Source organism: Chamaea fasciata, unplaced genomic scaffold, assembly GCF_029207755.1.
Source record: "Chamaea fasciata isolate MVZ Bird 193981 ecotype frontalis unplaced genomic scaffold, bChaFas1.0.hap1 SCAF_28, whole genome shotgun sequence".
NCBI classification, from domain to species: domain Eukaryota; kingdom Metazoa; phylum Chordata; class Aves; order Passeriformes; family Sylviidae; genus Chamaea; species Chamaea fasciata.
In genome coordinates this window covers 4886100-4900800 of record NW_027094113.1, presented here as the reverse complement: position 1 = coordinate 4900800, position 14701 = coordinate 4886100, and the positions used below count along the sequence as shown (strand labels likewise).

Sequence of the window (14701 nt, the reverse complement as noted above, 5' to 3'; positions counted from 1 at the left end):
GAGTGACAGCAGGGAACAGCTGCTGCTGCTGCCCCGCGGGAGGGAATAAACCTCCGGTTACAGACAATCCTTTAGAGAACTAATTCATAACTCACCAGTCATGAAAAGCTGAAAGCCCCAGCAGGTTTGTCCTGTGTATCACCAAGCTTGGTGCCAGCTCACTCCTTTCATTCCTCAAAGTTTCCCTGTAGGACAGAGCCCAGGCTCTGACGCAGACAAGAGACTGAGAATCTAGCCCTGACCTGTCCAGCCTGTCCCAAAATAAGAGAAACGATGCATTTTACCTTTCCCAAAGGTAAAGCCCTGCTGCTGTTCTCTGGAGCAAGTAAGACCACAAACAGGATGGTACAAGAGCATAAATTCATATATAATTGTACATCATTTATACCCAAGGCCACGCTGTACATTATGAACAGTCATTCCCCAGTGGCATCACAATAAGCTTATTCCAAAAGCCCTCAGCTACTTCTAGAGATAACTTAGATACCTTCCATTACAAAGAAGTATCAAAATTTCAATAATGCTTTATTAAGGACAGATTAATAAGCAGTATTTAAAAAAAAAAAAAAGCTAAAAAGCTAAAACTAAAAATTTAAGCTTCCATCTGGTCTGAAGCAGAACAAAGTGCTGTCTTCTCTTTACAAGAAATGTGGAATACTTTCAAGTATCTTGGTCAAAGATACACAAGGTTTAAAAATTTCCTAGCTTGTTCTACATACATACAGAGGAGTTAGTAGGCATTTAAGTCTCAAATTGTATTAGATGGGCTGACCATGCTGCTGTCCTGGTGAGAAGCTCTTGTGCCACTGGATTCTGAACCTGTAGAACCTGCAAAGGAGAAGAATGTGTTGGGTTTGTTTTGTTTTTATAAATATTCTCGTTAATCCAGTAGAATTCAACTACTTTGTGTTTGATCTGTCTTAGCTTCCTGCATCTGGTGTGAGTCTCCTTTTCAACACTGTTTAAAAAAACTGGTTTCAATACTGGCTTCGTATTTAACATCACCAATCCAGAATAAAAAAAAAAAAATCACTTCAACCACAAAAAGGATTTTCATAATCTTTTCAGCGCTTTGGAGTCGGGCAGAGCCGAACAAATAGAGCTGCCCGTGTGTCAGCAGAGCCTGAGGGAGGGAAGCTGCTCAGTGGCACCCTCAGAACAAGAGGTGACAAACCCGAGGCGAGGTTTTCATCTCAGAGCCTGGTAATAAGCAAAAGAAGCTTAAGATTAAAGCCAGGCTCCTTGTCAGGCAGTCCCACTGCCCGTTTTGGGAGCTGAGAGGAGCTCAGAGGGGAAGGAGAGCCCTGATAACGCCTGGAATGGGTCAAACACGACAGAATTTCTGTGCACGAGCCCTTATCTCCCAGAGGAGCCGCCCAACACAAACCCGCTTTGCTCAGCGCAGGTTGGGAGAGCTCCACTGTGGGCAGGAAGAAAAGAGCCCAGGGCTCTGGAAAGCACAGCACGTGCCTGGAGTCAGCCCACTGATCTGTGTGATCACGGCCAAAAGCTCCTGGAGATGAAAGGAGCTGCTCCTCACCCTCAGCCCAGCGCAGCCTGGGAGGAGAGGCTGCGGCAGAGGGGCTTGGAAGCCCCTTTCCCAAGGGATAACTGGGACACAAACACAGGAACTGCACAGCTTGTGGAGCAAAGCTGCTCCCTGGTGCTGTTTTCCTTCAGACAATTGGCACCTTTGAGGGGTGGGAAGCCAGACCCTGCCAGGCCTGGAAGGGCTCTGCACGCCCCAGGGAGCAGCAATATTCCCAGGATTTCCCTCGTGCTCACCTGTACCCCCGGAAACAAGCAGGTATCGCTGGCTGCTCACAAGGGCTCCGTGCCACTGAGGCAGTGGGAGGGAAAAGGAGGGCAGAAAAGGCAAGAGCAGCTTAGAGAAGGCCAGAAATAGCAAAGAAGCCTCTTTGAAAAAAAGGTTAAAAAAGCAGGAGTATCTAGGGTAAAATATCTGTAGAAAGGAAAGCTCAAAGAATGGTGAAGAAGGGGCAGAAGACCCCAAGTTCAGCTCGCAGAGCTCCTGCTCCCCTGGGGGAGTGTGCCAAGAGCTGGCACCCATTTCCCTGCCCACCTTTTCCTGGCAGCACGTCCACAATCATGCAGTCGTCATCCTCCTCATCTTCCTCGGTGTCTGCCTGAAACCCATCCATGTCTGCAGCCTTGAGGGGAACAGGGACCGGGGGTGAGTCACAAGGGGGAGACCTGCCGCAGGCAGCAGCTGGGCACATCTGGAGGGCAGGAAAACCTGCACTTCCAGCTCCCAGAGCCCCTGACTGGTGACAAGTCCTGATCTGCAGTGGCACAGGCAGAGGGAACCAGGCCAAGCTCCTGCCCCGGGGTCCCTCGCTGTGACACGAGGTGCGGAGCAGCCCGGGCTGGTGCAAAGGAAATCTCTTCCCCCTCTGTTTGCTGTTTTCAGGGAGTCACAGGCTCACACAGCTCAGCGAGTCCAGCTGTTCCCCAGCACTGCCAAGGCCACCACTGCCCGTGTCCCCAAGTGCCACATCCCCGTCCTGCAGGGGCGGGACCCTGGGCAGCCGTGCCAGGGCTGGGCCATCCTTTGGGTGAAGGAATGTTCCCTAAACCTCCAGCCTGAACCCCCCCATGTGCAGCCTGAGGCTGTTCCCTCTTGTCCTGCTGTCCCCTGGGAGTGGAGCTGTCCCCTCCTCTCAGGAACTTGTGCAGAGCCACAGGGTCCCTCCTGAGCCCCTCTGGATGTTCTCTCCCTTCCGAAGATGGAGAATTACTGCTGCTTGTCAAGTTTGGGCCCTGCTCTCTCCCGACTCCTCCTCATCTTTGCCAATCAGCTTTTATTCAGGGAGTGCCGGCAGCTCTTCCCTTGCTGCCCAGGTTTCCTGCCATGGCAAAAGCCCAAATTCCCCATTTTGAAGGGAGAACACGGAGCCCAAGGAGTGACACAAACCTAAGCTGCCCAGCTCTGAGGGTCTGTTGAGGGTTTTTCTCCTTTCAGCAGGGACTGGAATGAAAATCCTGGGCCCCATCCCCTAAAAAACTGTTCCAAGCCAAGAAATTTTCAATTTACATCTTCCAACAAAGTCCCAGTTCCCAGATTAAATCCCTCCTACACGTGGGCAGGTACTGCCCACTTCAGCACCGCGTTTCTCTCCCCACGGCTTATGTAAGAGCACCTTTACTCACAGGAGCCCTGGTGTGAGGCTCCCAGCAGAGGAACACGTGCCAGGGCAGGAATGTGGCAGCCCTGCCCTCCCAGCCCGGCTCCACAGGTAGGCTGGGACCTTAAAACCCGAGCTGGGCTGATTGAGACATCGGCAATGAAAAGACCTCTGGGGCTGTGACACCTCTGCTCGGAGCTGCACCTCCCCAGCACAGCTCTGAGAGGCTTTGAAGCATTCAGGCTGGTGATGTAATTCTCCTAAAAGCCTTTGTTTTGCTATTTCTGCTCCCTTATAAGCTGAATTTCCAGTGGGTGCCAAGCAGAGACTTTTATCTCTGCCTTTATTTAGTGCACAAGAAAAAACCCAAGCAGATGGAGTTTGGGGGCTGAACAGCTTCTCACAAGTCTCTGATCTCTATCAATACCTGAATGCTGAGCTTTTTTTCAGTAGAAAAGCCAAAAAAGCCAAGAATAAATTGGGAAGGCAAAGCATAAAAAGCATCAAAAGCCTCATCTGTGGGTCCATGGGAGGGGGTGGAACGAGATGAGCTCTCAGGTCCCTCCCAACCCAAACCATTTCTGGGGCTCTTTCCCAACCTGGAGCACAGGGAAGGAGGAATAAATCCACTGGCAGGGATTTCAAACCCTGCCCTGCCCCTGGGACTGGAAGCAAAAGGGTGACAACCCCAAGTTCCAGCAGCCAAAGCCTCAGCAGAGCACCCCAAGCTTTGTGGGGACCAACTGTGGAAATGTGGAGAGAGATTCAGACAAGGGATGGAGAGATAGGACACAGGGAATGGCTCCCCACGGCCAGGGGAAGGCTTGGATGGGATACTGGGAAGGAATTCCTCCCTGTAAGGGAGGTGAGGGACTGGGCTGGAATTCCCAGAGCAGCTGTGGCTGCCCCTGGATCCCTGGCTGGAGCCCCAAGGGACAGGGGAAGGTGTCCCTGCCAATGGCAGGGGGTGGCACTGGGTGGGATTTGAGGTTCCCTTCCAAGCCAAACCATCCTGGAATTCCATGATCCCATTTTTCAGCCATGGTTGGGCTCCAGCACTACCTGTGGTCGCCCTGAAAAGCAGAAGCAACAACAGGAAAACCACAACACAGCTCCCAAGCAGCAACCACTGCAACTCCATCTCGTTTTGTCCCCAGGAATGATTGTATTTTTAAACCAGCTCTTGAAATCCAGTTTCACGTGTGCCAGGACGAGCTGGAGCCTTTACAGACTGCCCTGGGCTGTCTGTAAAGCACTCGGGAACCACATTTAATCCGTTCACATGCAACTGCTGTAAGTCATCAGCTCGGGCTGTACATCTGGCAGCCACAGGCACACATAAAACCTGCACACAAATTACACACAGCTGTAAAACCAAGGCCAAGCAGACTCTCAAACTATTCACAGCTTGGATGCAATCACTGCCAAATAGCAGAGAATGGAAGAACAGCAGGAGAGCAACGTTTCAAATGGAACAGAGAGTCCAAGCTGCAGACGCACAAAAGGAACCCATCTCTTTAGTCCCATCATTTCACTTCTTTCCCCATAAAAAAGGGTTTTCTGGTGTGCAGGACAGTGGCTGTGGCTACCTGGGGCACTCCAGGGTACAACCCACCCCTCCAGCCCACCTCCCTGGGGCACAGCACCCCTCCAGGAACTCACCTGCTCAGCATCCCGAGGTCTCTTCATGAACTTGGTGATGGACATGCTGGCCATGGCCTTCCTCTTGGCTGCTGGGGGCGTGGGCTGGGGGACAGCCAGGCCTGGCCCCGTCCCCTCCTCCCTGCCCGTGCAGGGCACCTGGGTGACGTAGCTCCACTGGCAGGGCACGGGCAGCTGCTCGTGCCCGAAGCTGCGCAGCACCTCGGCGTGCACGTACCAGCACATCCTGAACTCGGGCCTCTTCTCGTACACCGAGCTCTCCGAGATGATCCTCTTGAGCCTGGCCTTGGAGGGGACGCCGCTGTCCTCGCCGGGAGGGGGCTGCGCCTCGGGGGGGCTCCCGTCGCCGCCGCCCTCGGTGACGTCGCTGAAGCGGCCGCGGCGGCAGCACTCCTGGAACTCCTGGATGATCACCTTGCTGCCGTGCACGTTCCCGTGCAGCAGGGGCAGCAGGTGGGCCAGGACTGAGGGGGGGAAAGGGGGGAACAGCGTGGGTTAAAGGTTGGGAAAGCCAACGTGCATCCTCATAGATTACGGGGGATGTAAATCAGAACAGTCACCCCAGACGGGGAGAACAGCAGCGCTGATGTTTTCAGAAAGCCAACATAAATTAATCATAAATTATGGGGGACATCAATCAGGAATGGTCACCCCAGAGAGGGAGAACAGCAGCGTTGATTTTTTTGGGAAAGCCAACATAAATTAATCATAAATTATGGGGGATGTAAATCAGCACCGGTCACCCCAGACAGGGAAAACAGCAGCGTTGATTCTAGAGCTGGGGCTGCCCCATCCCTGAAAAGCTCCAAGGCCAGGTGGGATGGGGCTTGGAACAAGTGGAAGGTGTCCCCTGCCCATGGCAGGAACGGGATGATCTTTGAGGTCACTCCCAACCCAAACCACTCTGGGATTCCATCATTGTGACAGCAGCTAAATTGGATGTAGAAAACTCACCCCCAATGATAACACCACCCTGGAGTGAAATCCTCACCCCCTGTTTGGCCTTGATGTGAGTTATTCACGTCCTTGTGTTTATCAGGTGCAGGAAAAGCTCACAGGAACCCAACACAGAAACCAAACCCTTTCCCCCAAACAATAAACAGGCTCAAACCCATCCTCAGTCTGAGCCTGCTCAAGTCTGGTTGGCTTTATTTCCTAGATTGCCCAGAGCAAGACTTTTTGGAGAGGCACTGCCAGAAAACTCCTTTCCAAGAGCTCTCAGAGATTCCTTGGATTCCAGACTTGTCACAAACAGGTCATTCTGAACTCAACCCTCCATAATCCCCCTCCAAAGCAGAGTACAACAGTGTGGAAGCACTGTTTAGCCCTTCAGGTCTTACTTTGCTGATCTTTTGCTCTTTTTTTGCCACATTTCTGTGTCTGCTGCTCTTCCTCTGGCACGGGTGGCTCCAGGACACAGGCTGTGAACTGCTGCAGCACCTTCAGGTCCGTGCTGGTGCTGGTGTCCTTTGCTGCCCTTTCCCAGACACAGCCAATCTTCACAGGCTGGAGCACGTGGAACCTCTTCCCCTTGGCTATCAGCTCATCCCACTCCTTTGCTTTCAGTTTCTGACGAACCTTCTGGTTCTCTGGGTCACACTCCTGCAGCCACAGGGGACAAAGGGCTCGTTACACCCATGCCAGGAACAAAACCAACCAAACAACCAAAAAAAGAGCTTTTTAAAGCCAGCTCTGCCTGGTGTTCCCTGAGGCACACAGGGCTCCTGAACCGTGCAGGCTGAGGGAGCCCAGCCCTGCCAGCACCACGAGCTTCCCTCCCCTGCCAGTATTGACATTAACAGTTCACTGCCACAGAGATGGGAACTCAGGGACACCCAGCTGCCTTACCTCTGTCACACCTTCATCTTCAGATAGGTACCCATGGGGTACAAAAAACCCATCGTCCTCATCCTCATCCTCTCCCTCCTCTTCGTCATCCTGCAGAGAAATGGATTAGGAGTTACTCTGCCAAGCGCAAGCGGCTCCTGATTCTTGCAGCAGTGCAGGATCCTCACCTCTTCACTATGGGAGAGACTTTCCCCTGGCTCCTCCTCCTCCCACTCCTCATCACTGTCCACTTCATAGTCCAGCAGCTTCTGCAAGAAATGCCAACATTTCTGTCCATCACTGGAGGGCACAGCCGCAAACGCAGCCTGGGCTTTCCCGGCTGAGCAAACGACACGGCTCAGAAATCCCAGGGAAGCAGAGGCCTTGGCCAAGCGCAAAGAGGGGCAGAACCCAGCAGGCTGAGGTGCTTACAGTGTCCTTGGACCACGGATTCCTGGCTCGGATCAGGGGGGTTCTCTTGTTCCAGGTGCCCCAGTAGGCCGGGCGGTGGTTCTCGCTGAACTGCAGAAGCTTCATCCTGCCAAACTTCTCCCTCTCAGGAACAGCGTCTGTCTGGCAGTTATCCACCACCACCACGTCACTGGGAACACAGGGCAAGGGGCTCAGGCCCCACGCAACAGCTCCAGCCTTCCCTCCTCTCTGCAGTGCCAGTCGACCCCCTCTGCAGCTCATTTTATACAAACAGAGGCAAAGCAAGCCCCCAGACTGACCTGTTCACACTGTCACTGCTGTCATTGACCAAGGTGGGCCCGGTTTTACGTGGTTTACGACATTTCAGATCCCTCAGGAAAGAAACTTCGCCGTTCTGGGCGTGCAGGAGTTTATCCAGCTGTTCCAGGTAGTCTGGGTCTAGGGCAACACGGCTGAGGGGGGCTAAGACCATGTTCTCCTTGATTTCAAAAGGAGCAAACTTCCCACAGGAGCCAGCAAGGGTCTGAAACACCAAGTGAGGGATGTCAGGGCATGGACACTGAGAACTGCAGCACCAACACGTGCAAGAAACACCTGCTGTTGAGGTGAAGATTTAGGTTAAGTGAAGATTTAGGTTAAGCCCTTCCTGTGCAAGACTCCAGCAGATCTTCCAGGCAGAGCTGGGATTGACTAAACCAACCACAAATGTCTTCTGTAGTCTCTGCTCTGGCCTTGTTCTTAAAATCCTTTACACTTCTGAGAGCAGGAAATTAAGGGAAAAAAACCAATGTTTTGACCACCTAAGAAGCTGTAAGGGGCAGCAGAGGAGGAAATCAGGGTGAGAGACCAACACACACAGGCACAGCAAGCCCTCACCTTGGGGGCCTGTGGAGTCTTTGGTTTCTGGAAGAACCTGGTGATCTCCGCCTTCTGTGCATTGATGCGCTGAAACGAGAACCCAAATGCAAATCATCAGCACAGAGAACCAGGACAAAGCTCTGGAATTCAAGGTGAGCTCATGCATGACTCCAATTCGAATGCAGCCAGGCACAAAGCAAAGTTCAGGCAGGCACCAGCTCCTGTGACTCAACAAGGACACTCATTGTCCTCCCTGACACAGGCAGGGCTCCAGTGTCACTGCCAGGGCAGAGTTCACTTGTGGGCATCCAGAAACACACAGAGAAAACACTTGGGAGGGTAAAAGCAAAGGAACCAACAGGTGTGAAGGTAACAGGTGAAAACGTGGATGGAGCAGCCCCAGCAGGTTGGGGAGGGGACAGGCTGCATCCCAAAGGGACCTGCTCCATCCCAGCCACCACCATCTCACCCCAGAAAGAGCTGAGAGACAAGCCAGAGAAAGCATTTTTACCTTTTCTTCCTCCTTTAACCGTTTCTCCTCTTCTTTCTTTCTCTTCTCCTCAAGTTTTGCCCTTGAAAACAAAGACCATGTGAATTGTCACCCACCAGGGTTTATTCCTCATTTGCTCTGAGGGAGAGGTGGGAAGACCCAGACCCTGACCCAGACCCCACCACGAGGATCATCTGTCAGTCCAGCCAGGAACCATGCTTGGTTAAGCGTAGAGAAGGCTTTGTTCATTCCTTCTAGAGCAAATATTGACCCATTTTAGCCACAGAGTTAATAGGCTGCCTCCAGTTTCCCTCGGTGCCAGGAGATTTGAGGGATTACCAAGTCACAGGTGACTTCCTCAACAAACAGGGCCCGGTGCCAGCACAGGTGAGGCAGGTCAGCAGGGGAAGCTCAGAGCAGCAGAAGGCACTGCTGGGACAGGGGCACAGAGTCCCTCGAGCATCTCAGAGCCACCCCAGGCCCTGCTGGAGCCCCTGGGAGGGCGAGGGCAGGGCAAGGAAAGAGCATAGGGGCTGCACAAGCCCAGGCACTCACTCCAGAGCCTCCTGCCTCTCCTTGCGCTTCTCCTCCTTCACTCGCAGCTTCTCAGCCTTCTCCTTCTCTTCCTTCTCCTTCTTTTCCCTCCTCTCTCTCTCTTTCAGCTCCTTCTCTTCCTCTTTCCTCTTCTTGGCCTCCTCCTTGGCTCGTTCTTTCGCAGCTTTTGCCTCTTCCTTCAGCCTCCCCTTCTCCTCCCTCTCCGCCTGCAGCTTCTGGAGCTTGTCCGCGCGCTCCTGGTCCTGGGGCACAGAGGGGACAACTCAGGGACGCTCAGGTGCCAAACCCCTGAGCAAAACCAGCGTGTCCTCTCTGAGAGGGAACTAAACCCGCCCCCTGCTTGACCTGCTGCACCACAAAACCTCCTGCAACGGGAGGAACCCTCAGCCTTTTCCCAGGAAACCAGGTGGGAGCACATCCACGGCTCCCTGGTGCCAGCTGAGCTTCCTTGTGCTGCCTCCTCTGAAAGCTTTAATTATTCTTTTCCCTTAACAAAAAAAAAAAAAAAAAAAAAAAAAAAAAAAAAAAAAAAAAAAGTGTTTCCATTCCTCTAAGCATCAAAGGAAGCTTTGTATTGAGTCATCTACATTACCACAGTAGCATTATGGAAAATTAGATGGGAATTAGAAAATCGTAATTATTCCCTTATTTAATAGGAGATTTCAGATTCTTTACAAAATATTTTCTCCTGAGCTAAGCTTTCGTGCTTTGGTGCCATCACAGGGCTACAGCGGTGTCACTTCTACGAGTGAATCTGAGCTGGTTTGACATCATAAACCCACAGGGATTTTCTGATGGTTTCCACCACCACAGAAACCAGACTGATGCTCCTTGTGGGTCCCTCCCAAGCTGGGATATCCCACGATCTCAGGGGATAGTGTGAGTCTCCAAAGTCCAGGCTGTTCTCTTCCGTTTTGGATCATCAGACACCCCCAGGGCCCTGAGCTCAAGGGGCTCTCTGGGAACAGTGGGGGGAAGATTTTATTGCAAGTGTTGCCTTTCATGCTGTTTCCTCCCAAAACAACTGCAATTCCCACCACGGCTCTGCTGACACAAAGGACAAAAAATGTCAAATTAAAGAGGAAGAGCTTTCCTGTGCTGCAGGCACAGGTGATGTCACCAGGAGAGGAGGATCTGCCTTTCCCCAGACACTCCAACTCCTCCCTGGGTATTTTCAGTTTTCTTCTATTGATTTCACATCTCTCCTCGTCAACATCAAGGCTCCCTGAGCAGTGTCACAACACAAATAACTGCAGAAAGCCACCACCAGCCAAATGGTGCCAACGGCAGGGAAACAACACTGTCAGCCTGAGTCATGGAATGTGCTGGTGTGAAGCTGACAGCTCACTGGTGGCTCTGGTTCATCCCCAGCATCATTTTTAGCTTCCACTTCCCTCCCATCCCTGCTATTTTTAACGCAGCTATAGAAGGGGAAGAAAACAACAGATTGGAATTCTATATGGGGGCACTGGGAAAAAAAGCAAGGAGGTTTACCAGCTACAACTTACATAAAACACACAAGTTTATAAACAAGCCCCCGAGAGAATTCCTGAGCACAAACCTCCCCAGGGGCAGATGAAACAACCCCAAAAAGCCCCGTTCGTGCATTCAAAACCCCAGTGACCCCTCAGCCTCCTCCAAATCCAGCATTCCCTGAGTGGCAGCAGGATGAGGAGAGTTTCCTGAGGAGCTGCATCCAAGCAAACAGAACCTGGAGCTTGAGCATTCCCAGTGGTGGCATCCAGTGGTGACATTCTCAGGGATGCCACAGACACAGTGCCCCCACTTGTCTCGTGGATTAATGAAAACAGAACCAACATTCTGGGCTTGAAACCTTTCCAGTCTCTTCCCAGAGAGCCCCAAATGCACCCACGGCTCCATCCAGGAGCTTTGGAAAGGGCCAAGCACTTTAACTGCCTGCATTAAAGGTTCTTCCACGCTCCCCAGGGTGAGGGAAAATGGCAAAAGAGATGTTCCAGCTGGGCTGAGAGAAAAGCAAAGGCTGCTCAGGGGAGGTTTGGGTGCCAGGGAAATGCCTCTTACTCTTTGCAATCTCAGCTTCTCCTTCTCTGCTGAACTTCTGTGGAATTTCTGAGGTACCTGGAATTACAAAATGCAAGTTTTAGAGGAGATCCCGGTGCTCCCTTTCCAGCCTGGGTGACACCAGGTTGTGCTGCAGATCACATGCAGACACTCCAAATCCCCCAGAGCAGGGAATGGGGACACACCTCAGGCATCTCCAACCTCCCCACTTCCATCCCAGCCTGGATCCACCCCGGGGCTCCTGTTCCATGAAATCCTCCCCATGGACAAACCCCTCTGGTCCCCTCAGGATCATTTTGGGAACATCACCTGCACAGCACCCGGGGGACATTTCAATATGGCAAAGTCACTTCCAGCTAAACTTAGGTTTATTTGGGGTTTTTTGGGAGTTTTTTCTTCAGCCATCTATCTTGCTGTGATATTTAGCTGTAACTTCATGACTACAAGGACAGTTTTCCACATCTGAACACTGTTTCTCCTTGTCATCACAGTGCACTTGATCTTCCCCCAGTAACAGCTCACTGACCCTAAATTCCAAACAGGGCACACTTCTCATTTATCTTTTGTTTATAGGGGGGGAAGAAAAGGGTGTTTTATGCTTAAGATCACTGTCCACAGGCTGGTTAAAGGCCTAGTTTGTCAATATTTCAGCACGCTGTGACTTGGTTTACTGGATGCCCCCTCCTCCTCCTGCTGCCATTCACAGCATCACATTGAAATTGTGATTAACAGGCTAACACAGCCCAACTGCTTTATTTTCTATATTTATCTGCTGTAAAACAGGAGTTCTGTCAAGTGACTCAAGCTCCTCGGGAGCGGTTTCCTCCCAGGAAAACAAACCTGCCAGGACTCCTGGCTTGGGGAGCAGACCCTGGTTTTGGGGAGCAGCACACGAGCAAACCCAGCCCCACTGGCAGTACTGGGTTGCACCAGAACTTTCTGTTCTTCTGCTACACTGGAAATACTTCACGCCTGCCCGAGTGTGTCTGTTTGTTCTAGAGATGGAAGACTGGGAGTTTTCACACAGGAGGAACTGATGGTTTGACCTGATAAACACGACAGAAGGGCTGGGAGAACCATCCCCGCGGTGCTCCAGCCCACGCTGCTGCCCTGGGAAGCTTCTCTGCCAAAACTGCCCCAAAAATCAGCGTGTTTGGGGGGTGTCCTGCTGAAGCAGAGCCGCTCAACTGAAACTCGGGTGATCAAAACCCCCTAATCCAGAGCTTTTATGTGGAATCCCAGGATGGTTTGGGTTGGGAGGGACCTCAAAGCCCACCCAGTGCCGCCCCTGCCATGCGACACCTGCCACTGTCCCAGGGTGCTCCAGTCCCCACCAGCCTGGCCTGGGACACTGCCAGGGGTGAGGCAGCCACAGCTGCTCTGGGCCAGAGCTTCTCCATGGCAGCTGCAGAAATTGAGAGCTGGAAAAGCTCTGCACTGGCTGTGCTGGGGGAACATCCTCCCAGGAACCACAGCAGCCTCCGGAGGGTGAACAGAGCTTGGGGAACAGCACCTAAAGCACAGAACTCTTGCTCTGGTTCAAGAACATGCTCCTGGATGCTGTTACCAAAACACCAAGCGGGCATTTCACGAAGGAAACGCAAATCCAGCAGCAGCCAGAACCAGGGAGGATAAAATCCCTTTAGCTGTAGGATTTAAAGACCCCAAAGTGCAACAACTCAGCGTTTAACCAGCACCACCTTTCCTACCCTCCTCATCCCCTTCCCCACCGCCCCAGGGCCCCAAAGGCCGCACCACAGCAGCCCCCGTGCCCCAGCAGGGCAGACCAACCTTCCTGGCAGGCGTGGAGGCAGCCAAGGGGCCGCTGCTCCTGCGGGGCTGCGGCAGGAGCAGCAGCTCGGGCGAGCTCGCGGAGCTCAGCGAGGAGCGGCTCAGCCCCGAGTCCCCCTCGTGGGACGACTCCAGGGCCTCGTTCCCTGAGGTGGCACTGCCGTCCAGAGAGGCCACCTGGGGGGATTTCAGCGTCATGATGTCCTCCAGCAGCACCACGGGCACCTTCCCCTCAAAGAGCAAATCCTTCAGTTCTCCCTTCCTGCCCGCCCCGTCCCTGCAGGCGGCGAGGCCGGAGCGCGGCTGGGTCCCAGCTCCTGGATCCTGCTCTGCCTGGGCTGCGGGGGCTGCACGGGGCCCCTCGGTGTCCCTGCAGTCTCCTGCTGGGCTGCTCTGCCGGGAGCTCAGGCAGCTCAGCTCTTTTCCTGTCGTGCAGTTGGTCACAGCAGCTCTGGAATCCGCATCCCCCCGCTCCGTGCCGTCCCCCAGTCCGTGGCCAGAGCCCTTGGAGGGGTCAGGAACGTCCCCAGGGTCACTCGTGTCACCTCCTGGGGTTTTCTGGACAAAATGGTCCAAGGGACCCTTCCCGTTCACCAGTTTTGGAGTCAAATTCCCGTCGGAGCCCAGCTGGCAGTTGTTCTCCACATTGTCCAGGGAGGCCCCGGAGGCATCCAGGGAGGGATCCTTGCTCGGAACAAAAGCACCTGGGGAGCTCTTGACCTTTTTGACTTCTGAATCCACGTCGAGTTTTTCCTTTGGCACAGGATTGAGGCGCTTGAAGGGCAGCCGAGCTGCAACAGGAACACCAAGTTACTCAGCGACAGGAAACATTAAAGGATTTTATTCATTTGGATGCACAAGACTGAGATGAGCCACTTAGAGATGGTTTAACCACAGCCAAGCCAACGTATTCCACAAAATCAGGTGAGAAAACGGTGCTGGATGAGAGACACTGCCTTACCTTGGACGAGCTTCCGCGGAGGAGCAGCAGCTTTGCCTCTGCACTCCATGGCTACGGGAGAAATCAACAAATCAACACCCGTGGCTGTTCCCAGCGAGCTGCTGCCTCCCTGGCACGGCCGAGGCAGAGCCCAGCAGCTCCCCCCGGGCCGCTGAGGGGGGACAAAGGGGTCCCACCGTCACCCCCAGGCCAAGGAACCCCGCACACAGCGGGCCCCAGCAGCCACAGTGTCCCCTCGCTGGGCTGAGCAGGGATGTCCCCAGGAGTGTGGGGACAAGCTGTGAGGAGGAAACTCCTGGCTGTGAGGGCGGGCAGGCCCCGGCACAGGTGGCCAGAGCAGCGGTGGCCGCGCCGGGATCCCCGGCAGTGCCCCAGGCCGGGCTGGGGCGCCCCGGGACAGCGGGAGGCGTCGCTGCCATGGCAGGGGTGGGATGGGGTGGGCTTCTAGATCCCCCCCCACCCCAACCGCTCCGTGACTCCCCGCGTGAGGTTGCGGGGCGGGCCCGGGCCCAGCCCCGGGGCGCGGCGGCGGCTCCGGCGCCTCCTTTGTTACCCCGGGCAGGCCCCGCGCACCCCGCGGCCCAACCGCCGCCGGAAACACCTCGCGCCCCGGCCGCCCCGCACCCCCCGGCCCGGCCCTACCTGAGGCGGCGGGCGGCGCGGCTGGCGGCGGTGCCGGGCGGCGGCGGCCGAACCCGAGGCGGCCCGGCCCGCGCAGCCCCCGCCGCTCCCGGCCCCGCTCCCGCCCGGCCCGTCCCGCTCGTACTTGGCGGGAGCCGGGGCGACCCCGCGTCCCGCCGCGCTGATTGGCCGAGCGCGACCCACGTGACCCGCCCGGCCGCACTCCCCGCTGCGTCTCGCCTTCCGATTAGCTGCGGCCGCGGGCGCCGCTGATTCGCGGAGCGGGCTGTCAATCCGGCGCGCTGCGGGCGCCGA

The 14701-nt window shown here is 54.5% G+C and overlaps 1 protein-coding gene across 3 annotated transcripts; it reads right to left on the bottom strand.

Annotated features, from left to right (window-relative positions):
• Positions 1 to 506: 506 nt before the first annotated feature.
• Positions 507 to 14529, bottom strand: CHAF1A (chromatin assembly factor 1 subunit A). Of its 3 annotated transcripts, none has more exons than XM_066205693.1 (15): positions 14408 to 14529; positions 13766 to 13816; positions 12805 to 13595; positions 11014 to 11070; positions 8971 to 9212; positions 8437 to 8497; positions 7944 to 8012; positions 7367 to 7590; positions 7068 to 7236; positions 6824 to 6904; positions 6657 to 6746; positions 6149 to 6410; positions 4809 to 5272; positions 2084 to 2171; positions 507 to 828 (listed from the first exon to the last, which is right to left on the bottom strand). In XM_066205693.1, the coding sequence occupies exons 2-15, from the start codon at positions 13812 to 13814 to the stop codon at positions 749 to 751; spliced, it is 2727 nt and encodes a 908-aa protein (XP_066061790.1). In that variant the 5' UTR covers positions 13815 to 13816; positions 14408 to 14529; the 3' UTR covers positions 507 to 748. The 3 variants fall into 3 exon arrangements, with proteins under 3 accessions (XP_066061790.1, XP_066061791.1, XP_066061792.1); XM_066205695.1 differs by having other exon boundaries at positions 742 to 828; positions 5026 to 5272; positions 14408 to 14527; XM_066205694.1 differs by lacking the exon at positions 2084 to 2171.
• Positions 14530 to 14701: the final 172 nt, after the last annotated feature.

Excerpts from the sequence above, each read along its gene's own strand:
- CHAF1A (XM_066205693.1), bottom strand. The coding sequence starts at position 13,814 with ATGGAGTGCAGAGGCAAAGCTGCTGCTCCTCCGCGGAAGCTCGTCCAA. Across the intron at positions 8,013-8,436 it reads GGTTAAAGGAGGAAGAAAAG|CGCATCAATGCACAGAAGGC; the intron begins GTAAAAATGCTT and ends TTCTCGTTTCAG. Across the intron at positions 6,747-6,823 it reads GTCTCTCCCATAGTGAAGAG|GATGACGAAGAGGAGGGAGA; the intron begins GTGAGGATCCTG and ends ATTTCTCTGCAG.